Source organism: Puma concolor, chromosome A3, assembly GCF_028749965.1.
Source record: "Puma concolor isolate L17-30 chromosome A3, mPumCon1.1.hap2, whole genome shotgun sequence".
Lineage (NCBI taxonomy): Eukaryota > Metazoa > Chordata > Mammalia > Carnivora > Felidae > Puma > Puma concolor.
In genome coordinates this window covers 60,005,862-60,031,754 of record NC_141669.1, presented here as the reverse complement: position 1 = coordinate 60,031,754, position 25,893 = coordinate 60,005,862, and the positions used below count along the sequence as shown (strand labels likewise).

Genomic DNA, 25,893 nt, shown 5'->3' with positions numbered 1-25,893 from the left:
AAGAGGACATTTTATAAAGAAGGCTAATATTTTATGGTTCAGTCAACCATTCATGGATGGAATATTTGTTGAATCCTAACTTTGTGCCTAGTGCTGGGTTGGAGGCTCTGGATACAATAGTGAGCAAAAGTAGGTACACTCTTAACCCCTGGTGAGTAGACCCATGTTGTGGGCCATGCTGCCATTCTCTTCTCTCTGCTTCTCTTTCTTACAGAGCTTGATACATTACTGAACTCGTATAGACAAAAACTTTAAGTATCTTTGGGTAAACTTCCCCAATGTAGTTCTGAAATTCACATTTAGCCCTGAACCCCAGCATCCGTATGTTGAAGTATGAAATCAGACATCACATCAAAATTGTCACTGATGCCAAGGCAGCTTTCCCTATCAAGTCAGCCTCGTCATTCAAAATGACCTATTAAAACTGCAGACCACATCCTAACACTTTGTATTAATTTTTCTTTGATTTTTTAACAATTTAGTGGCTTAAACAGCATGCATTCCTTTTCTGGAAGTGCTACAGAATAATCTGTTTTCTTGCATTTTTGAGCTTCTAGAGGCCAGCCTGCATTCCTGGGCTCACGGCTCCTTTTCTCCATTTTCAAAGCAATGGTAGGTTGAGTCCATCTCATAGTGAATCACTTAGACTCTGATTCTTCTGCCTCTCTCAACCACATTTAAGGACCCTCTTCCAGATTTAAGGATTACATTAGGCCTGATAATCTGAGGTAATCTTATTTAAAAAAAATTTTTTTAATTGTTTACTTATTTTTGAGAGAGAGAGAGAGAGAGAAAGACAGAGGGTAAGAGGGGGAGGGTCAGAGAGAAAAAGGTAGATACAGAATCTGAAACAGGCTCCAGGCTCTGAACTGTCACCACCGATGGGGCCCAAGGAACAGCAAGATCATGACCCGAGGTGAAGTTGGACGTTTCACCAACTGAGCCACCCAGGCGCCCCAAATCTTTGTATGTTTAAGTCAGATGATTAACAACCTTAATTCCATCTGTTTCCTTAATTCCCCTTTACAACATGATGTAACATATTTACAGATTCTGGGGGTTAGGATGTGGACATCTTTGGGAGTCCATTCTGCCCACTACATACTTTAATATCCTATATTGGCTTCTCACTGTAATTAAAACAGAGATCATACACACTAATATGGCTTAACGAGGCTCTAGTAATTTATCATGTTCCATACTCCTTTACAATTTAGCTGTATTGGCTCTCTGTTATGCAAACCTCCCAATCTTGTTACTATACTAGGGCCTTTGTATGGGTACTTTCCTCTCCCTGGAATCTTCTGTCAATTTACTGCATCTTCACATAGATGACTCCTATCATTCAGCCCTTAACTCAAATAGTACCTTCTCTACTCACCAGTTCTTTGTATTTTTTCCTAGTACTTATCATTAATTGAATGACCTTTAGTTATGTATTTTTGTTTGTTTCTTATCTATAGCATTCCTCTTCCTCCCCTACATGCTTGAGAACGCCAAGAGTGCAGTAGGCCTGCAGTGCCAACTATACACTAGGCATTATGGCAGGGCTTAGTGAAATGATAATATCTAAGAGTCATGGTGGTTTTCCCCTTCATGGAGTTTATAGGTTAATGAGGAAGCAGATACTAATCTAATAATCACATAAGAATAAAACTGTAAGTATTATAGTATTATAAGGCTTTATAATTAGGATGTTTTACTATCTGGTAGGACTAGCTCCCCTCCCATAGTTTCTTCTTTGTTTTAATTTTCTATGTGAACTTTAATATCACCTTGTCTAACTCAATAAAAAAGTATGTTGGTCTTTTTATTGGGATTACATTAAATGTAGGTAGTTTAATATAATACATTAATTTAGGGGGAACTGACATCTTTATGATGTTGAGTCATCCTATTCAAGAAGAGGGATATCTTCCCATTTGTTCAAGGCCATTTTTATGTCTTTCACAGTGTTGTAAGATTTCTATCATACGGAATTTGCATATTTTTTGTTCAGTTTATTCCTCAGTATTTAATCTTTGTTGATAAAATACATGGGGTTTTCCTCTACCATTACCATCTCTAACTCATTACTGTTTGTGTATATGAAGGCTAGTGGTTCTTGTACATTAGTTTTATATCTTTCTACCTTACTGTATTTTTAAAATATTTGATTTTACCATTGATTCCCTAGTAGTCTTCTATTATATTGTCATATCACTGAAAATGGAGATAGTTTTATTTCCTTACCAATTTTTTTTTAAAGTTTGTTTGTTTAGGGAGTGAGCAAGTGCAGAGAAGGGGCAGAGAGAGGAAGAGAGAGAGAATCCCAAGCAGGCTCCATACTGTCAGTGCAGAGCCTGATGGCAGGGCTTGAACCCACGAACCAGGAAATAATGACTGAGCTGAAGTAGGACACTCAACCGACTGAGCTAACAAGGCACCCCTCCTTACCACTTTTTATTCTCTACTTCAAGGATTGGCAAACTTCAAAGTATAAGATAGTAAATTACCTAGGCTTTGAGGACATACAGTCTCACCTACCAACCCATAAACAATAAATAAATGGATGTGGATGTGTTCTAATAAAACTTTATTTACAAAAACAGCAGATTTGGATTTGGCCACTGAGCCATAGTTTGCCAACCTTTGATCTAGTTGATTTATCTAATTGTAATGGCTAACTGTAATGTACCTCTAGTACAGTGTCGAACAGTAGCAGAGATAGTGGGTATTCTTGTCTTGTTTCTGATTTTAGTGGAAATGCCCTCAGTGATTTCCCATTAAATAAGATACTAGTATTAGGACTAAGTTATATATATCAAGAATATATCCTTCAATTCCTATTTTCTTGAGGATTTTTTTCTGTCATTTTCAGTGCCTTTTATTAAATTTTAATTTGAATTTATTCCCATTGGAATGCCTTGTAATTTATTTTTCATTTCTAAGATATTTTGCTTCCTTTTGTTTCTTGAATGCACTGAGCTTCCTCTTCCCTGCCTCTCCTCTTAGTTTTCATCTAATTCAGAGTGGGTTTCCAGAGTGCTTGAAGTGTTGTACAGTTTTCTTGTACTTCATGCCTGTTTTAGGGGAGAGAATTTTTCTCAACTGATGTATGTTGGTCTACATTTTTCTGCTTCTTTGCAGTATAACTCTATAGAACTCTTCATCTTTTTCCTGTTTATTTTTGTATTGGAATGTATTTTGTGAGATTCTGGTTCATTGGAGCCCTTTGTATAGCTAAGTCTGACACTTGTTTTTGTGGGGTAGATACATAGACCAATGGAACGGAATGGCAAATCCAGAAATAAATCTTCACACGTATGGTCAATTGATTTTGACAAAGGATTAAAGGCAATTAGATTTTCATATACAAAATAATGAACTTTAACCCTTATATGAGACATAAAAATTAACTCAAAATGGACTTGAATGTAAAGCTAAAATTATAAAACTTCCAGGAGAAAACTTAAGAGAAAATTTTTGTGATTTTCGTTTAGAAAAAGATTTCTTATATATAAAAGTACAATCAATAAAAGAAAAACTAAATTGTGCTTTACCAAAATTTGAAACTTTTGCACTTCAAAAGACACTGTTAGGAAAATGAGAGGGCAAGCCATAGACTGGGAGAAAATATTTGCAAATCATATTATGTGATAAAGGACTTCAAATTGAGGAATATATAAAGAGGTCTTATAATTCAATAATAAGAGAACTTATTTAAAAAATGGACAACGTTTTGCATAAATATTTCACCAAAGATAAGCTAATGGCTAATAATCACATAAAAATGCTCAACATCACTAGTCATTAAGGAAATGCAAATTAAAATCATAATAAGACACTATACCCGGTAGAATGGTTATAATAAAAAAGACTGACAATACCAACCACAGGTGAGGATATGGAGAAACTGAAACCCTTGTATGTTGCTGACGGGTATGTAAAATGTTAGTCACTTTGGAAAAACAATTTGGTAGTTTCTAAAAACTAACAAGATAAATATAAACTGAGAGCATGATCTATCAATTCCACTCCTAGATATCTACCCAAGAGAAATGAAAACGTATGTTCCCTCGAAGACTTATGTGAATATTTATATCAACATTATTCATGTAGCCGAAAGCTACAAGTAATTAAAATATCCAGAAGCTGGTGAGTGGATAAACAAAATATGGTATATCCATACAACGGAATACTATTTAGAAATTAAAAAGGAATAAACTAGACACTACAACATGTATGAACCTCAGAAACCATAATGCTAAGTGAAGGAAGGCTGACACAAAAAAAGACAACATATCGTATGAATTAATTTATATTAAGTTTCCAGATTGTATGATATCATTTTTATGAAATTCCTCTAGAGGCAGGAAGCAGACACATGACTGGCTCAGGCTGGAGGTAGGAGTGGGAACGGACTGTAAATTATTGGCATAAGGGAACTTTGTGGCAGTGGAAATGTTCTAAAACTACACTGTAGTGGTAGTTGCACAACTTTATACATTCAAACATATTTGAATTGTATACTTACAAGGAGTGAATTTTGTGGTACATGTAAATTATACGCCAGTAATATTGTTTTTAAAAAAGTAAAGAAGTAGGACTGCCAGGTAGTTGAAGATAATAATGGCTGATTTCCTTTCCACCTCTCAGTACTTCCTCTATAAACAGTATAGAACATAATAAGGAAGAAACAAACTGCATGAAAGCCACAGCTTCAGCATGACTTGACAGAGAACTTCCAAACAATTGTAAATAAAATGGAAAAAACGCCAAATGCTAGTGCATGATCTCCAATTCCTGGTGTTCTTAGCATGAACTACACCATGCAACTTGAAGGGATAGTTTTTTTTAAATGCACAGCTTCTGGGGTGGGGTGATGAGTGGGTGAAAAAGGTAGAAAGGGAGAAGCACCTTATGGCAGTTGGGTGTGAAGGAAGAAAGAAGCAAAAGGGGAAAATTTAGGATCCTGCAATATAAAAGGGAGCCAAAAAAATTAAGAGGCCATACAACTCTATCAGGAATGTGTAAAGAGCTTAATTAGACGGTCTTATTCCAGGATCTTCTGGTTAAGTTTTTGGCTAGTCTCCCATTCTGTCACTTGACCTAAGCAGGCTAGTAGAACTGTGGCTTTCCCTATTCATTTCCTATCAAATTTGTTACTTTTGCTGACAGTTAGTTTGTTATTTTTATCGATAATAGTGCTGGACAAGGGTTTTTCCATTCAAAAGCTCCACATCATGTCAACTAGCTGGTTTTTCACAGCCGGTACTACCCTAGAACTAACTACAAGGCTGAACTAGCTTGGGAGTGGTGAAAGGATGGGAGCAGCCCCAGAACATCAGATTTCCCCTTCATTACTAGAAGTTCAGCATTATTTCATGAATAAATGCTTATCAAATTGTTGTTTGCCCTTTTTGATTTCAGAGCCCTGAAATCATAGTTTTTGTCCAGTTTTAAAACTGCTTCCTGGGGATAGGATTTATTCACCTCTAAACTTTGCCATACCTGGAAATTCTCCTTTATTTACTATTAACCAAACTATGTAGTTTGAGGCATTTTTCTCAAGGATGTTTTACGTATGCATGTATAATTGATAGGAAATATGGAATATATTGAAATATATATGAAAAATATGGCCTCTTCACAGTAATTGCATATAGTTGGGATCCTTACGAGCAGGTATATAAGCTACCGAATAGGGGCCAAATCCTGCCCACTGCCTATTTTTGTAAATAAAGTTTTACTGTAACACAGCCACTCTCATTTATTTATGTAGTAGTATCTATGGCTGCTTTCATACTAAGATGGCATAGTTGAGTGTTGTGATAAAATCTGTATGATCCACAAAGCCTAATATCTGGTGCTTTACACAAAAAGTTTGCTGACATTTGCTTCAAAGCATTATCATAATTAACATAGCTACCATTATAAATAATAATACTTTGTCTAGTATATTTACTTCACATTTATCCTTTATTTTCTCAATAACCCAATATAATCAGCTACATACATGAGTTATCAATTATCAGATTCCAAAAACTAATGGTAACCTTCATAAGTATGATCATATAAATTATAATACAAACTGAATATACTAAAAATTAACATTTTAATCTAATAATCTCACAATCCTAACATTTAACAACAGAGTAAGACTAGAATTTAGTATCTTATAGTAATTTCATGTTCATGTTGGTTTGCAATAACATTCATTCTAACAATACTCTGTTTACACTCAATTACATCATAAATGCTGTTGCATGAACAAACTACTATAAAGTCGTTGCCATGAGAAAATGCACATTTTGTTCTTTGATATTTTGAAATCTCCTTGCTTAACTATTAGTTTGCATTTAAAAAGGGAATATTTAAATTGTTTAATACTAAATACTTTGTGGAGCACTTTACTCAGTTCAACATATCTTACCTGTTAGAAGAGACATTCCGTGTTCTTTGTTGAATATGTTTATGGACTGAACAAAAGGGAGGGAGGTCATCTGGAAATGTGTCTTCTCCTTGAGGAGCTAAAGATAGGCCAACAAAAGCTTCATTTAGCGTATCTCCTCTGTCCAAAGGCCCCAGGAGTTCTGTTAAAAAATGATCAAGATATAAGTTAAGATCCAATAAAATTTCTGATAACTCCTTCATAAGTATGCTTACAGGAAAATCTTTCACATAGCCCAACGAAACTTAAAAATTTGTCAATTAACTATATAATGCACAGTGGAAATCTTGTAGTCATAGTCCCTCTATGACTTCTGTCATTCTTACACTTAGCTCAACCCAGGGGAATTTGGTAACTGAGTAATTAATGTTTCTGAGTTTAGATTTTAAAAATTCACTTGTAACTTCATTCATAGTGTTTTTAGCCAGCATTTTATTAATCAAATATTTTTGTTGTGAACAAATTACTGGAATATTTTATTATATTGGAAAGTTGTGAGAGGTGAATTATTTTACACTCCATATGTTGAACATAATTTGAAAGCAATAAAGGAAAGTATCTTTCTTTTCTAATATTTACTCTTAATTACAATTTTAAAGCGTACAGAGAGTTTGTTATTCCCACATCATACAGATGAAGAAAGCAAACTTTAATATTGGCAACTTTGACAGGGCATTGTTTAGAAAAATTGTGAAACATGACGAAGTTGTGAAAAATATATCTGAAAAACATAAATCTGATTAAAAGCCAAAAACTCTTAGGACTGCACCCTGTGCATGTGTGTATTTTCTTTTTCTTTCTTTCTTTCTTTCTTTCTTTCTTTCTTTCTTTCTTTCTTTCTTTCTTTCTCTTTCCTTCCTTCCTTTCGTTTTTTTTTTTTTTTTTTTTTTTTTTTTTGAGAGAGAGAGCATGAACCAGGGAGGGGCAGAGAGAGAAGGAGACAGAGAATCCTAAGCTGACTCCACACCGTCAGTGCACAGAGCCCAACGTGGGGCTCAGACTCATGAAACCATGACCTGAGCTGAAATCAAGGGTTGGATGCTTAACCAACTAAGCCACCCAGGTGTTCCAACCATGGTAACCATTTTTTAAGTGTGCAGTTCAATAGTATTAAGTATATTCACCTCATTGTGCAACAGATCTCCAAAATATTTCTGCTTTCAAAACTGACACTGTACACCCATTAAAAAACTCCCTATTTATTTCCTATTTCCCTTCTTCTAGGCCCTGGTAACCACCATTTTACTTTTTGTTTCTATAAATCTGACTACTTTAGTACTTCATTTAAGTGGTATCATACAGTATTTGTATTTATGTGACTGGCATATTCTCCTTAGCATAATGTCCTCATGGCTCATCCATGTGGTAGGATTTCCTTCCTTTCTTAACAATTTAAAAAAAAATTTTTTTGAAGGGGGAAGGGTGGGGAGAGAGACAGAATCTTAAGCAGGCTCCATTTCCAGCCTAGACCCCCATGTGCCAGGCTCAATTTGACGACCATGAGATGATTACCTGAACAGAAATCAATAGTTGGACACTTAACTCACTGAGCCATTCAGGCATCCCCAGGATTTCCTTCCTTTTTAAGGCTGAATAATATCCCACTGTGCATGTGTGTGTGTACACAGAACCACATTTGGTTTATACATTTGATTGTCCATGGAGATTTGGGTTGCTTCCAGCTTTTGGCTACTGTGAATAATTCTTCTATGAAGATGGGCGTGCAGATATCTTTTTGATACTCTGATTACAATTCCTTTGGATATGTACCTATAAGTGGAGTTGCTGGATCATAGGTAAGGTATATTTTTAAAAAATTTTTAATGAACTGCCATGTTTTTTTGTTGTGGTGGCAACATTTTACAATCCCACCAAGAGCACTCCACAATTTTTCCAGTTTTGCCAACACTTGTTATTTTCCTTTCTTTTTTTTATTATAGCCATCCTAATGGGTGTGAGGTGCTCACATATAACTCACATATAACTATATCTCATTATAGTTTTGCTTTTGTGTCCATAATTATCAGTGATGTCGAACATATTTTCATGTGCCTATTGGCCATTTGATTTTCTTTGTTGGAGAAATATCTATTCAAGTCCCTTTGTCCATTTTTGAATCAGATTGTTTGATTTTGTTGTTGAGTTTTAGGAGTACTTTATCTTTCTGGATATTAAACCCTTACTACATATATACTACTAAATAGAATATATGATTTTCAAATATTCTCTCCTATGGGTTGCCCTTTTCATTCTGTTGATAGTGTCCTTTGATGAATAAAAGTTTTAAATTTTGATGCAGTCCAGTTTATTTTTGTTGCCTACTTTGGTATCCTACCAGGAAACCACTGCCAAATCCAATGTCATGAAGCTTTCTCTTTGTTTTATCTCTGTAAGTTGGGTAGTTTAGGTCTTACAATTAGGCCTTTGGTCCACTTTGAGTTAATTTTCATAGATGGTGAAAGTTAAGGTTCCAAATTCATTTTTTTTACAATGTTTATTCATTTATTTTGAGAGAGAGAGAAAGCATGAGCAGGAAAGGGACAGAGAGAGAGGGAGAGGGAGAATCCCAAACAGGCTCCATGCTGTCAGCACAGAGCCCCACACGGGGCTCAGTCCATTAACTGTGAGATTGTGACTTGAGCCAAAATCAGGAGTTGGACACTTAACTTACTGAACCACCCTGGTGCTCCCCAACTTCATTTCTTTTTAATATGGATATCTAGTTTTCCAAGCACCACTTGTTGAAAAGACTGTCCTTTCCTGCACTGGACTGGGTACCCTTGTTGAAAATCACTTGACCATATATGTAAGGGTTTATTTCTGGGATCTCTTTTATTCCATCAGTCTATATGTCTGCTGTTATGCCAGTACTATTTATTGTTTTGGTTACAGTAGCTTTGTAGTAAGTTTTGACATGAGGAACTGTGAGTCCTTCAGCTTTATTCTTTCTCAAGATTATTTCGGTTCTTTAGGGTCCATTGAGATTCCATATGAATTTTAGGATAGGTTTTTCTGTTTCTGCAAAATATGTCATTGGGATTTTGAGAAGGATTGTACTGAATCTTTAGATTCCTTTGGGATCTAAGGACATTTTAACAGTAAATCTAACAACTCATGAACAAGGAATGCTTTTTCACTTTTTACTGTCTTCTTCATTTTCTTTCAGTAGTGTTTTCTTCTTTTCAGTGTATAGGTGTTTCACCTCCTTAGGTTTATTCCTAAGAATTTAATTTTTCTTGATTGGATTTGTTTTTAAAATTTTTCTTTATAAATTGTTCATTTTTTAAAAATTAAAAGTTTTTATTTAAATCCCAGTTAGTTAATATACAGTATAATATAGTTTCAGGTGTACAATACAGCGATTCAACACTTTCATACAACACCTGGGGCTTATCACATCAAGTGCACTCCTTAATCCCCATCACCTATGTTACCCATCCCTCCCCACCAATTCCCTCCGGTAGCCTATAGTTCTTTATAGTTAAGGGTCTTTTTCTGATTTGGATGCTTCTATTTATTTTATTTTTTAAAGGTTTCTTTATTCTGGGGAGAGAGAGAGTGAGCTTGTGTGCAAGTATGTGTGAGCAGGGGAGGAGCAGAGAGAGAGAGGGAGACAGAGGATCCAAAGCCAGATCTGCACTGACAGCAGAGAGCCTGGTGTGGGGCTTGAACTCACAAACTGTGAGATCATGACAGGAGTTGAAGTCAAACACTTAACTAATTGAGCCACCCCTATTTATTTTATTTCCTAATTGCTCTGGCTGGGATTTCCAGCACCATATTGAAAAGAAATAGAGAAAGAGAGCATCCTTGTCTTGTTCATGATTGTAGAGGAAAAGCTTTCAACTTTTCACTTTTAACTATGATATTAGTGGTGGGCTTTTAATAATTTTAATATGAGTCTTTTTAATGTCAAGATACTTTCCTTTTCTATTTAGTTTATTGAGTTTTTATTATGAGAGGGTATTTCAGTCCTTCATTCTGTTATTGTGGAATATTACATTAATTTACTTTTGTAGGTTGAACTGTCCTTGCATTCCAGAAATAAATTAGTTGGAGTATAATGTTTTAAATACGCTGCTGAATTTGGTTTAGTAGTATTTTGTTAAGAATTTGCATCAGCATTCATCAGAAATATTGGTATATTCTGTCATTTAATGTTTTTGCCTGGCTTTGGTTATTAGGGTGCTAGAAAGTCGGGGAGGGACATTAAAGTATCCCCCAAATTGAGAAAGCACTTTGAGACAGGAATATGAAGGTGGTGATTCCATACAGTATACACAGTTTTTTTCATGGTAACTTATTGATGGGGCAATCAGGTGGGGGAGATCCATGGCAACTACATAGTTATTCTCCAGAAAATCCAGACCTTTGTCCACAGATTTTATTAGAGCTAGGGGACACAAAGAAGGATAGTGTAATGAGATCAGAGGGTTAACATGTACCTCAAAGGGTTTGCATGTACCTAAATGACATCTAACCTTTTATTAGATCTTGTGGCACCACCTGTGCATCATGAGGGGGAAAGGCTGTGTTATGGCTAACAGATTCACAGGAGGCTAAAACATGCCTTCCACCTCATCCTAGCCTTGGCAGCCTAAGGCATGTATATTAATCTCCAAGGGGCCTGGAACACAAAACCCCAAAAGAGAGGTCATCAAACGAATATGAACAAGATGGTAGGGTCAAAGATGGAATTAGTATTGTCAGCACTCCTACATAGAATAATGATGGCTTCATAAAACGAGTATGGGCTGTTGTTTCCTCTTCAGTTTTTTTGTGAATGTGTAGTGGACTTTCCAGTGAAGCTGTCACTGGACTTTTCTTTTTGATTTATCCATTTCTAGGATTTATCCATTTCTTCTAGGTTTTACAATTTGTTGGCATGTAGTTGTTCATAGTAGTTTTAGAATCCTTTTTATTTCTGTGGTATTGGTTGTAATAGCCCTCCTTCTGATATTTATTTTTGAGTTTTCTCTTTTTGTTCTTAATCTAGCCAATGGTTCCTCAATTTTTGTTGAAGTTTTTTAAAAAAGCTTTTAGTTTCCTTGATCTTTTCTATTTTTCTGGCCTCCATTTATTTCAACTTTGATGTTTGTTATTTCCTTCCTTTGGCTAACTTGGGGCTTAGTTCTTCTTTCTCTAGTTCCTGAGGTATAAATTTAGGTTGTTGATCTGACATCTTTCTTCTTTCTTAATGTAAATATTTACTGATACAACTTTTCTCTTAGCACTGCTTTTGCATCCCCAAAATTTGGGTATATTGTGTTTTCATTTTCATTTGTCTCAAGGTATTTTCTAATTTCCCTTGTGACTTCTTTGAGCCATCGTTTATTTACAAGGGTGTTAATATCCATGTTGTGATGGTGAATCTTATGTGTCAACTTGACTGGGTTAAGTGATGCCCAGATAGCCAGTAAAACATTATTTTTGGGTATGTCTGTGAATGAGTTCAGGAAGCAATTAGCATATGAATCAGTAGACTAAATAAAGAAGTCTACTAGGTAGGTATCATCAAATCTGTTGAAGGCCCAAATAGAACAAAAAGGCAGAGAAAGGGTGAATTGTGTCTCTGTCTTCTTGAACTGGGACATCTATCTTCTCCTTCCTTCTGATGTTGGAATTCCTCATTCATTGGGCTTTTTCAACTCTGGGACTTGTACCAGTGTTGCTGCCGATCCCCCATCCCTGTTCTCAAGCCTTTGGCCTCAGACTGGGAGTTAAACCATTGGTGCTTCTGATTCTCAGGCCTTTACACTTGGACTGAAATACACCACCAGGTTTCTTGGTTCTAAAGCTTGCAGATGGTGTACCATGGAACTTCTCAATTTTTATAATCATGTGAGCCAATTCCTACAATAAATCCCCTCATGTATCTTGTTATACATTCTATTTGTTCCCTGGAGAAGCCTAATACACATATCTGTACAGAATTTTAAGTTCTCCTTCTGTTGATTTCTAGTTTTATTCCATTGTGTTTGCAAGAGATATTTTCTAAGATTTCAGTCTTTACATTGTTAAGACTTGGATTTTTGTTTTTTTGTTCTTTGGTTTTTTTTGTTGTTGTTGTTGTTGCCTGACTTAAGGTCTGTCTGGCAGAATGCTCCATGTGCACTTGAGAATAATGTATTTTACACTGTTGTGTGAATGTTGTATCGATGTCTGTTAGGTCCAGTTAGTGTATAGTGTGGTTCAAGCCCTCTATGTCCTTTTGATCTTCTGTTTGGTTGTTCTTCTATTACTGATAGAAGGGTGCTGAAGTCTCCTACTGTTGTTTTGTTACTCTCTCTTTCTCCTTTCAATTTTGTCAGTGTTTGCTTCATATATTTAAGAGCTGCTGTGTTTGCTAAATAAATACTTATAATTGTTAGATCCTCCTTGTGAGTTGTGCTCCTTCTCATTATATGATATACTTTTTTGTCTCTTGTGATAGTTTTTGACTTGAAGTCTTTATGGCTGCTATTAGTACAGATAGCTTTGCTCTTGTTATTATTTTCACAGAATATATTTTTCCATGCTTTCATTTTCAGCCTATAAATATAAAGTGAGTCTCTTGTATGAAATATATTATTGGATCTTGTTTGTTTAATCCACTCAATCTGTGTTTTTTGATTGAGGAGTGTAATCAATTTACATTTAAACTAATTGACCCAGAAGGACTTACCATTGTCATTTTGTTACTTGGTTTTTGATGTCTTACAGTTTTTTTGTCCTTTATTTCTCTTACTGTCTTTTTTTTTTGTGTGTTTGACTTTTTCTTTGTATTGATATGTTGTAATTCCTTCTCATTTGCTTTTGAGTGTATTCTATAGTTTTTCTTTTGGATATAATTTTAATTATATAAAGTATCTTAAAAGTTAAAAAATCTATTTTAAACTGATAACTTTAATCACATACAAAACCTTACCCCCTTATGGTTCTGTTCCCCCATTTGTTATTGTTACAAATTATATCTTTATATATTGTATACCTATTAACATAGATTTATAGTTTTTTTAGGGTTTTTGTCTTTTATACTCTGTACAAGAATTAAAAGTGGATTTATGTAACAAACTTACAGTAATACAGGATTCTATATTTGTATTTTTACCTTTACTGGGTAACTTTATACTTGAATAGGACTTCATGTTGCTGTCTAGCACTTTTTGGTTTAATTTGCAGGAGTCCCTAGTATTTTTTTTTTTTTTTTGTATAGCAGGTCTAGTAGTACTAAATTCCTTCAGCTTTTATTTATCTGGGAAGATCTTAATTTCTTCTTCAGTTTTTCAGCACAATTTTATAGGACACAATAATCTTGTTTGACAGTTTTTTTTTGTCATTAGCACTCTAGTATATCATCCCGTTTCTTCTGATCAGCAAGGTTTCTGCTGAGAAATCTGATAATCTGTACTTGACAAATCATTTTTCTCTTGCTGTTTTCAAGATTCTCTTTGACTTTGAACAGTTTTGTTATAATTTAGGTCTACTTGTGTTTATGTTAGTTGGAGTTCATTGATCTACAGTTTGTGTCTTCATTTCATTCCTTAGATTGGGAAGTTTTCAGCCACTTCCCAATGTTTTCTCATGTAAGTTCTCTGTCCTTTATCTTTTCCTTCTATGACTGCTATAACACATTTTTAGGACTCTGATGGTGACCCATAAGTCTCTTAGGCTCTCTTCACTTTTTCTTCATTCTGTTTTCTTTTTGTTCCTCTGACTCAATGATTTCAAATGATCTGTGTTTAAGTTTGCCAGTTCTTTCTTCTGCCTAATCAAGTCTGTTTTTGAACTGTTTTGGTGAATTTTTCAGTTCTGTTATTGTATTTTTCAGTTTCAGAATTTTTTTTTAAAGTTTCTCTCTCTTTGCAGATATTCTCATTTTGTTTATGCATTGTTTTCCTGATTTGTGTAGTTGTCTATGTTTTCTTTAAGGTCACTGATCATCCTTATAACCATTACTTTAAGTTCTTAGGAACTTTATAGATCTACATTTCTTTATGTTCAATTTCTAGGGCTTAATTTTAATGTCTTGATCAGGCCATGTTTCCCTGTTTCTTTGTATGTTTTATGGTGTTTTGTTGAGATTTTTGTCATTGAAAAAACAGCAATCCCTCCCAGTGTTTATGGACTGATTTTGTTCAGGGGAAGACCTTCACCAAACAGACTGGCTAGAGATTCTGAGGCCTCTCAGACCTTTCCTGATGTGTGTTCTTTGGGGTTGTGTGTGTGTGTCTTGATTTCCCATTTGTTCTCAGATTTCATTTTCTATTGAATTCTTCTGCCCTTATTCTCTTGCTCTGCCTAGTGCCTGCCTGCATGACTTGAGAGCCTCTGATATTCAGTGCACCAAGGCACTCACTTCTGTTTTCACTGGCCTCCAATCTGATATCTAAACTATGCTGCTGTCATTCTTACTAACATCTCAAGCCAGGCAACACAGAAGTCAGTTCCTTGTACGCTTCCCAGAGAAGCCAGAATACTGTACTTAAGTTCCACTCTATTTCTTCTGTCTCAAGGAAGGGGTTGGTTACTGGGTGATATTCTTCCTATTGTACCACCCTACTGAGGTGAGGAATGGTGTGTATGGTGAGCAAAATGCAATGAGTTCTTTTACTCCTTCTGAACCACCCCTTTTCTTGTTTATGCATTGGTGTGGGTGCTATGGCCCCTCACTATTTTCTAGAGTTCTCACAAAGGTATTTTATTCCTCATAGCTGTTAGGTTGGTGTCTTCATGGGAGAACAAGGGTCTGAAGCTTCCTAGTCCACCATTTTGCTGAAGTTGCTCCTTCCACAGTGAAGTCACTAGTTTCCATAGTGCCTAAAACTATAACAGGTAATAACTAAATAGCTTTCATGTAGGCAAAGAAGACTATTTATTTTCACATTGAGTCCTATTCCCAATTACCCTGTTACCAATTTTCTTTTCTTGTCCATTACAAAATACATATGGCTTGGATTATCTCCTTCCAATAATTTGAAGTAATAAATTCTGCTTGGAGATCTGTTAGTATTATCTTAAGGATGAAAATGTTTGTAGAAAGTACTTGTATCATAAGCAAACTTATTTTGTAGAATACCATTACATGTGCCATAACATTTTTACTCTTTGCTTACTAATAAGGCTGAAATGAGACTGTATGGATCTCTGACAATAAATGGAGTTCTGAGGTGGTTCTGTTTTCAAATGTGAAAATAGGCTTTGGTTATTTGTATAAGCAAACTTTTATTGAGAGTCGGCTCCATGTAGGTTGCTCTACTGAGTAGGGGATATAAACATGAAGAAGACATAAAGGCTGTCCTTGATGAGATTACAGTTTGATAACAGGGTAGGTATGCTTCAATTGTGCTTTCTTGAATATAAAATGAAAGTAAAATCAACAGTAGCAGCAAATGATTATTGTTGCAGTTGGGGGAAATGTCAGCAGGAGAGAACCGTTAAAAAAAAAAAAAAAGGATCGCTTTTGGGGCATCTGGGTGGCTCAGTCGGTTAAGCACCCAACTTCAACTCTGGTCATGATCTTGCAGTTCGTGGGTTAGAGCCCTGCATCAGGCTGTGTGCTGAGAGCTCAGAGCCTGGAGCCTGCTTTGAGTTCTCTGTCTCCCTCTCTCTGCCCCTCCCCCATTCATGCTCACTCGCGCACGCTCTCTCTCCCAAAAATAAATAAACATTTAAAAAATTAAAAAAAAAAAAGGATTGTTTTAACAGTATTTATTCTTAACTACTATAGGGCAGATGGTCTTAGATTATAGCTATATTAGTGTGGTTTTACTTAAAAATATAATAATGAGCTTACTAAATTTCAGGGAATGTTATAGGCATGACTAGTAGTTTGGCTCCACCTAGTAAATAAAGGATAAAGCCTTAAACTAACAAACTACCAAGCGGCAGAATTTTGTTTGGGATGGAGCCAGAGGACAGAGTATGGAGAGGTTATATCCTTAGTGATCTATTACTTTATAGTGATACGTTTGTGTTCAGTAGGCAGAGTGAATATGGGTTTGGGCTAAGAGTCAGTGAATTGGGTAATCTTAACTGTCTGCCAGAAGCAGGAATTACCTAGAATTTTGTTTTGTTTTCCTATAACAAAGATTTTAAACTGGTAGTCCATATGCTAAATTCAGTTTATAGATGGAGACATGTATATAATTATCTTCTAAAAATAAAGCTTATTTAAAAGAAAAAACACCAAAAACCTAGCACTTCTTAAAGAATTATGTCTAGGGGCTTTCTAAATTGTTTAAAAGATCAGTATGAAGAATTCTTGTAAACAGTTCTTACTTGCTCTATGTCCTTTTAACTTAAAAGGCTTTGTATTATAATTGCTCTGTAAATATCAGAATTTTCTGTATATTGTGCATTGCACACAAAGAAGCTGTCAAACGGCTTACCTTGTACTTATCAACTTGTTTATTTTCATGCCTCCAAAAAGCTGTATTTTTTTACTAGAGCAGCTGCTACTTTGTAAATATTTTAATGGCTTCTGTTAAGTAGAGCTGTCAGTTTAACAAACAATATCATATAAGATTTTCACTCTTCCATGTATTGCACATCTTGAAATGTGTTTTACCCTGAAAACCTTTGGGAGATTTTAGACTGGAACGGACATCTCCTTTGAAGGCACATAGCCAACAAAAGAAGAGAGAGATTTAAAGAACCGTGTATAAGATAACCAAGGAAATAGTGCTATTTATTTCAGAAGACCAGTGTATGACAGCAATAAGTTCTCTTAGCTCCTATCTCCTTTTTTGAACTCAACTACAGATTTAAACACTGTTCAAATTAATGAACTACTGACTCAGGCAATATGATAATTACTGACCTTTATCTGAGTTTTATTCTAGGTTGTGCCATCTGGTCTTGGGTAGGTCATCTAACTTCTCAGATTGTTGGTGAGGATTTTAGAAATGGGTATCTTGTATATTGTTGATTGTATATTGTTAGTAAATCAATACTTGAAGGGAAATTTGGCGGTGTCCATAAAAATATTTCCTTTTGGACTCAATATACTATACTTTGAAATTATCCTCTATAAACACTAGCATAATGTGTACAAAGATATTTACAAGAGTACTTTTATTTATGCCAGCTTGTTATTTAAACATAAACACACCCCACAGTCATCTTGTTATGGAATTTCAACATGTCTGAAACCAGAGAGAACAGAATAATGATCCCTTAGCTAATTCTCCATCATCCAGCTTCAGTAATTACCAGTTATGGTCAATCTTGTTTCTTCTCAATCCTCTACCATTCAATACTCTACCCCTGTTATAATAATTGAAGCAAATCCTAGACAGATCATTTTATTTGAAATATTTTATATTGTATCTCTTTAAAAATAAGTGCTTCCCCTTTTTATTAATTTTTATTGAAGTATAATTAATACATATTAGTTTCAGGTGTACAGTATAATCATGAAATAATTTTATGCATTACTCAGTGCTTATCAAGGTAAATGTACTCTTTAAAATTTGAAAATTTTTAATGTTTATTTTTGAGAGAGAGAGAAAGAGACAGAGTGTGAGTGGGGAAGGGAGAGAGAGAGAGGGATACACAGAATCTGAAGTAGGCTCCAGGCTCTGAGCTGTCAGCACAAAGCCCAATGCAAGGCTCCAACTCATGAACTATGAGATCATGACCTGAGCTGAAGTCGGATGCTTAACTGACTGAGCTACCCAGGTGCCCCAAGGTAGATGTACTCTTAATCCACTTTATTTTACCCATTCCACCCATCCACTTCTCTGGAAACCACCAGTTTGTACTCTGTGTTTAAGAGTCTGTTTTCTTGTCTCTTTTTCTTCTTTGTTCGTTTCTTAAATTCCACATGAGTGAAATCACATGGTATTTGCCTTTCTCAGACTGACTTGTTTCACTTAGCATAATGCTCTCTAGCTCCATCTGTGCCCATCCAGGCAGAAGTTCATTCTTTCTTATGACTAATATTCGTGTGTGTGTGTGTGTGTGTGTGTGTGTGTGTGTGTACACACACACATCTTCTTTATCCATTCATCATAGACACCTGGATTGTTTCTGTAGCTTGGATGTTATAAATAATGCTGTAATAAATACAGGAGTACACATATCTTTCTGAATTAGTGTTTTCATTTTAAGTAGAAGTACTGGATTGTATGCTATTTCTACTTTTAATTTTTTGAGGAATCTCCATACTGTTTTCCACAGTGGCTATACCAATTTGCATTCCCATCAGCAATGCACAAGGGTTCCTTTTTCTCTATATCCTTGCCAATATGTTACTTGTCTTTTTGATTTTAGACATTCTGACAGGTATAAGGTGATACATATGTCTTTGTGGTTTTCATTTGATGATTAGTGATGTTGAGTATCTCCGTGTATCCATTGGCCATCTGTATGACTTCTTTGGAAAAATATCAATTCAGGTCCTCTGCCTATATTTTAATTGTATTATTTGTGGGGGGTGTAAAGTTATATAACTTCTTTGTATATATTTGATATTAACCCCTTATTGGATATGTCACTTGTAAATACCTTCTCCCATTCAGTAGGTTATTTTTTTGATGGTTTCTTGCATTGTGCAGAAGCTTTTCATTTTGGTGTAGTCCCAATAGTTTAATTTTGCTTTGGTTTCCCTTCCCATGTCAAAGTTATTACTGCCTATATAGTCTTCTCAGAGTTTTGTGGTTTCAGGTGTCACATTTAGAACTTTCATCTATTTTGAGTTTTTGTTGTTGTTTTTGTTTTTAACATATGGCTTAAGTAAGTGGCCCAGTTTCATTCTTTTGTATGTAGCTATCCAGTTTTCCCAGCACCATTTGCTGTCTTTTCCCCATTGTATATTCTTGTCTCCTTTGTTGTAGATTAATTGACCATAAAAGTGTGGGTTTATTTCTGGACTCTATTCTGTTCCATGGATCTGTGTGCCTGTCTTTGTGCCAGTACCATACTGTTTTGATTCTTACAGCTTTGTAGTATCCCTTGAAATCTGGGATTGTGATACTTACAGCTTTATTCTTTTTTTCTCAAGATTGCTGTGGCTATTTGAGGCCTTTTGTGGTTCCATACAAATTTGAGAATTATTTGTTATAGTTCTGTGAAAATGTTGATATTTGATAGGGACTACATTGAATCTGTAGATTGCTTTGGGTAGTATGGACATTTTAACAATATTGTTTTTTCCAATCTATAAGCATGGAGCATCTTCCCATTTATTTGTGTCATTTTGTTTGATGTTTGGTTTGGTTTTTATTATTTTTTTTTCAAATAGAAACTACATCATTAGTTAATACTGAGATTATTAATTCAATTTCAGGTCTACAGAGATGTTTTTTTCATCAGCATTACTAATATCACCATTCTCCTATGTCGAAAACCCTAGTTCTTAATCATCATCATAAATGTTCATTTGCTGTATCCCACACCACATGTCTGACTCTTGGATTCTTAATAATAGTGCCACTGATTATGATTGTAAAACAGCTGAAGATTGTTTTGAAAGACCATTTTTATATCTATTCATATGTGTAGTTACAAACACTGAATTTTAAAAGTCACTTAGAATAATTCTTGCATTATTATGGCAGTAATTGGATACCTAGTTAGTTTTGTTTCATTTTTACGATTATTTTTTAAAAAGCTCCATATAATTATGAAAAATTAATGGTTCCAGAGTCCACTCTGCAAAGAAAAGCATATTCAAAGAACTATAAATTCTACACCTGTACCCTTTTTTCTATAATAACTATTGTAGATATTTAAACAAAAATACACTGAGATAAATGGTATCATATTCTTTGTTCACTTTGTTCTTTATTCTTAGTAGATTCTGAACATCAGTCTATTGTGTGTAGAGTTGTACATTTCTCCTTTATTTGGATGTGCCATAATGTATTGAACTATTCTTCTTTTAATGAATATTTAGATTATATCCAGTCTTTTTTGGGGGGAGGGGAGGGGTTATCATAAACAGTGTTATAATGAATAGCTTTGTGCATTCATCTTTCCGTGTATACATGTTTGTGTATGGGTGTCTTTGGATTAGATTTCTAGAAGTGAGATTTCTGGATCAAAGTTACTTCATACATTTATTAGATATTGCCAAATTCTCTTTTATAGGACTTTTATTATTTTGCATTCCCACTGGCAGTGTATGTATTCATTCCTACAACCTTGTCAATGGCATATACTGTCAGACTTAGAATCTAACAGGTGGAAAATATCTCAGGGTGATTTTAATTTGCTGTGCATGCTGTTCCTAACCCATTTTTCTTCAGGAATGTGCATCTTTTGTTTTACTGTATTTTAGAAGCTCTTAATATATTAGAGATATTAAATTTTTATTCATGTAAGTTGTGAATATTTTTGTTAGTCATCTTAAAAATTTGCTTAATGTGTTTTTCCCTATAAAATATATTAATTTTAAGTTATTACTTTTATCACCTTTCCCTTTTTACTTCTGGATTTTGAAGGCTTGTGTGTTGATTTTCTGTTGTTCCTATAACAAGTTACCACAGACTTAGCACCTTAAATCAACACCCATCTATTTTACTGTTCTGTAGTTTGGAAGTCCACATATAGTGCAGCTTGCCTGAACCTCTCGCTCAGGGCCTGACAAGATTTAAATCAAGTTGTCAGCTGGGCTGGGCTGGTGTCTAGAGGTTCATGGGGAAGATTTTGATGCAGGCTCAGTCAGGTTGTTGATGGACTTCAGTTCCTTGACATTATGGCACTAAGGTCTCCCACTCTTTTCTTGCTATGGGTTAGGACTATTCTTTGCTCCTTAGAGGAGGAACAGTCCCTTTCAAGCTTTCCATGAGGATTCCTCCAGCAATAGAAGGTCAAATCTCTTTCACACTTCAAAACTTTCTTTCCTCCTCTACTGCCACAATATTTTTACTCCAGCCAGAGAAAGATCTCTGGCTCATTTGATATAGTGCACCCAACTGGATAATACAGAATAATCTTTTGGCAACTATAATTACATTTTTTTGGTTAACGAACATTTTATTCTTTATTAAAGATTATACTAAAGAAATACATACATGTTTCTAAAAATTATTAAATATATTCACAAAATTGTCAATCTAAAATTCTAGTGTAATGTTTGCGAAGTCCCTTTTGCCATTTGCATAGCATATTCACACATCTTTGGAAGATCTGTTTTGCCTACCACTAATTTTTAGAAAGTTTCCCTAATTCCTAATACCCAGCTTATATTGGACTTCACTCTTTTTTTTTTCTTCTGATTTAGATTTTTTAAAAGAAAATTTTAATGTTTATTTTTGAGAGAGCACAATCAGGGGAGGGGCAGGGAGAAGGGGACAGAGGATTCAAAGTGGGCTCTGAGCTGACAGTAGCAAGCCCAACATGGGGCTTGAACTCACAAACTGCAAGACCATGACCTGAGCTAAAGTGAGACACTCAACCCACTGAGCCACTCAGGTGCCCCTACATGGTTTAGATTTAAATCCTTCATCCTTCTGGAATTTACTATGGTGTGAAGAGTAAATCCAAATTTTTTCACAAAAAAATCTGTTTAAGTCCAGGCTAGTTAACATATAGTATAGCAATGGTTCCAGGAGTAGAATTTAGTGATTCATTAGTTAAATATAACACCCAGTGCTCATCCCAACAAGTGCACTCCTTAATGCCCATCACCCATTTAGCCCATCCCCCCACCCAACACCCATCCTCGATTTGTTCTCTATATTTAAGAGTCTCTAATGGTTGGCCTCCCTGTCTCTTTTTATTTTTCCTTCCCTTCTTGTATATTCATCTGTTTTGTTTCCTAAGTTTCACATATGTGAAATCATATGATATTTCTTTCTGAGTGACTTATATTTCACTTAGTATAATATGTGTTCCATCCACGTTGTTGCAAATAGCAAGATTTTATTCTTTTTGGTTACTGAGTAATATTTAATTGTTACATATATACCACATATTCTTTATCCACTCATCCGTCAGTGGGCATTTGGGGTCTTTCCATAATTTGGCTGTTGTCAGTGCTCCTAGAAACATTGGGGTGCATGTGCCCCTTCAAATAAGCATTTTTGTATCCTTTGGATAAATAGCTAGTAGTACAATTGCTGGGTTTTAGGGTAGTTCTATTTTTAATTTCTTGAGGAACCTCCAAACTGTACCAGTTTGCATTCTCACCAATAGTGCAAAAGTGTTCCCCTTTCTCTACATCCTAGCTAACCTTTCCTGAGTTGTTAATTTTAGCCATTGTTTCAGGTGTGAGGTGGTATCTCAATGTGGTTTTTATTTGTATTTCCTGATGATGAATGATGTTGAACATCTTTTCATGTGTCTGTTAGTCATCTATGTGTCTTCTTTCGAAGTGTCTGTTCATGTCTTTTGTCCATTTCTTCACTGGATTATTTGTTTTTTGGGTGTTCAGTTTGATTAAGGTCTTTATAGACTTTGGATATTGAGCCTTTATCGATGTGTCTTTTGCACATATCTTCTCCCATCTCATTGGCTGCCTTTTAGTTTTGTTGATTGTTTCCTTCACTGTCCAGAAGCTTTTTATCTTGATGAGTTCCCAGTAACTCATGTTTGCTTTTGTTTCCCTTGCCTCCAGAGACATGTCTAGTAAGTTGCTGTGGCTGAGGTCAAAGAGGTTACTGCTTCTTTTCTCCTCTAAGATTTTGATGTTCTCCTGTCTCACATTTAGGTCTTTCATTCATTTTGACTTTATTTTGTATATTGTGTAAGAAAGCAGTCAAGGTACATGAAGAATGTCCAGTTTTCCCAACACTATTTGCTGATGATACTGTTTTCTATTGGACACTCTTTCCTACTTTGTTGAAGATTATTTGGCCATACATTTGTGTGTCCACTTCTGGGTTTTCCAGTCTGTTGCATTGATATGTGTGTCTGTTTTTGTTCCAGTACCATACTGTCTTGGTGATTACAGTTTGTAATTCAGCTTGAAGTCCAGAATTGTGATGCTTCCAGCTTTGGCTTTCTTTTTCAGGATTGCTTTGGCTATTCGGGTTTTTTTCTGGTTCCGTACAAATTTTAGAATCGTTTGTTTTAGCTCTGTGAAGAAAGCTGGTGTTATTTTGATAGGGATTGCATTGAATATGTAGATTTTTTTGGGTAGTATTGAGATTTCAACAATATTTATTCTTTGAATCCATGAGCATGGTATGTTTTTCCATTTCCTTGTATCTTCTTCCATTTCTTTCTTAAGTTTTCTATAGTTTTCAGCATACAGATCTTTTACCTCTTTGGTTGGGTTTAGTCCTAGGTATTTTATGGTTTTCAGTGTAGTTGTAAATGGGATCGATTCCTTGGTTTCTCTTGCTGCTGCTTCATTATTGGTGTACAGAAATGCAAATGATTTCTGTACATTTATTTTATATCCTGCGACTTTGCTGAATTTACCTATCAGTTCTAGCAATTTTTTAGTGGAGTCTTTGAGGTTTTCCATGTAGAGTATCATGTCGTCTGTGAAGAGTGAAAGTTTGACTTCTTGATTGATTTGGAAGCCTTTTATTTCTTTTTGTTTGATTGCTGAGGCTAGGACTTCCAAAACTGTGTTGAACGACATGGTGAGAGTGGACATCCCTGTCGTATTCCTGACCTTATGGGGAAGCTCTCAGTTTTTCCCCATTGAGGATGGTATTAGTGGTGGGTCTTTCATAAATGGCCTTTATGATCTTGAGGTATGCTCCTTCTATCCCTATTTTCTTGAGGGTTTTTGTCAAGAAAGGATACTATATTTTGTCAATTGCTTTTTCTGCATCTCTTGTGAAGATCATATGGTTCTTATCCTTTCTTTTGTTAATGCGATGTATCACATTGATTGATTTGCAGATATTGAGCCAGCCCTTCAGCCCAGGCTTAAATCCCACTTGCTAATAGTGAATAATTCTTTTAATGTGTCGTGAGATCTTGTCTGCTAGTATCTTGTTGAGAATTTTTGCATCCATGTTCACCAGGGAAATTGGTCTATTGTTTTCCTGGTTAGTCTTTGTCTGGTTTTGGAATCACTGTAATACTGGCCTCATTGAATGAGTTTGGAAGTTTTCTTTCCATTTCTGTTTTTTGGAACAGCTTCAAAAAATATGTATTTACTCTTCTTTAAATGTTTGGTAGAATTCCCCTGGAAATCTTTCCAGCCCTGGATTCTTTTTTGTTGGGAGAGTTTTGATAACTGATTCAATTTATTTACTGGTTATGGGTCTGTTCAAATTTTCTGTTTCTTCCTGTCTGTTTTGGTAGTTTATATGTTTCTAGGAATTTGTCCATTTCTTCCAGATTGCCCAATTTGGTAGCATATAATTGCTCATAACATTCTCTTACTATTGTTTGTATTTCTGCAGTGTTGGTTGTGTGTCCTCTTTCAATATGTGGTTTTATTTTTCCTTTCGATTTTTTTTTCTGATAGATCTGATGAGGGGTTTATCAATTTTGTTAATTCTTTGAAAGAACCCGTTCCTGGTTTCATTGATCTGTTCTACATTTTTTTAAAAATTTCAATATCATTGATTTCTCCTCTAATCTTTATTATTTACCTCCTTCTGCTGGTTTTGGGCTCTATTTGCTATCTTTTTCTAGCTCTTTTAGGTGTAAGTTTAGGTTGTATATTTGAGACCTTTCTTCCTTCTTTAGGAACGCCTGGATTGCTATATTCTTCCCTGTAATGACTGCTTTCCCTACATCCCACAGCTTTTACACTGCTGTGTTTTCATTTTCTTTTCTTTCCTTTTTTTTTTTTTTTAAATATTTACTTATTTTGGGGAGAGTGCAAGTGGGGAAGGGGCAGAGAGAGAGGGACAGAAGATCTAAAGCAGGCTCTGCACTGACAGGCTGACAGCAGTGAGCCTGATGTGGGGCTTGAACTCAGAACCACAAGATCATGACCTGAGCCAAAGTTGGATGCTCAATCAACTGAGCCACCCAGGTACCCCTTGTGTTTTCATTTTCATTGGCTTCTATGTATTTTTAATTTCCTCTTTAATTTCTTGGTTAACCCATTCATTATTTAGTGGGGTGTTCTTTAATCTCCAAGTATTCATGGTCTTTCCAAATTGTTTCTGTGGGTGATTTCAAGTTTCATAGTGTTGTGGTCTAAAAATTTGCAAGGTATGATATTGATCTTTATGTACTTGTTGAAGGCTGACTTGTGACCCAGTATGTGATCTCTTCTGGAGAATGTTCCATGTGTCTTTGAGAAGAATGTGTATTCTGCTTTAGGATGAAATGTTCTGAATATATCTGTCAAGCCCATCTCCAGTGTGTCATTCAAAGCCATTGTTTCCTTGTTGATTTTCTGCTTAGATTATCTGTCTATTGCTATAAGTGGGGTGTTGAAGTCCCCTACTCTTATGGTTTTATTATCAATGAATTTTTTATGTTTGTGATTAATTGATTTATATATTTGGGTGATCCCAAGTTGGAGGCATAAATATTTACATTTAGTTATTCTTGGTGGCTAGACCCCCTTAGTTATGATATAGTGCCTTTCTCCATCTCTTGTTACAATATTT

At 35.2% G+C, this 25,893-nt stretch overlaps 1 protein-coding gene across 2 annotated transcripts in view; it reads right to left on the bottom strand.

The window, feature by feature from the left end:
• WDPCP (WD repeat containing planar cell polarity effector) overlaps window positions 1–25,893 on the bottom strand; it is a 394,349-nt gene that overhangs the window by 49,411 nt on the left and 319,045 nt on the right. For both annotated transcript variants that reach the window (XM_086701002.1, XM_086701004.1), the window contains one exon: window positions 6,416–6,575. In XM_086701002.1, the coding sequence (XP_086557128.1) occupies window positions 6,416–6,575 (160 nt within the window). The remainder of the gene's footprint in view (window positions 1–6,415; window positions 6,576–25,893) is intronic.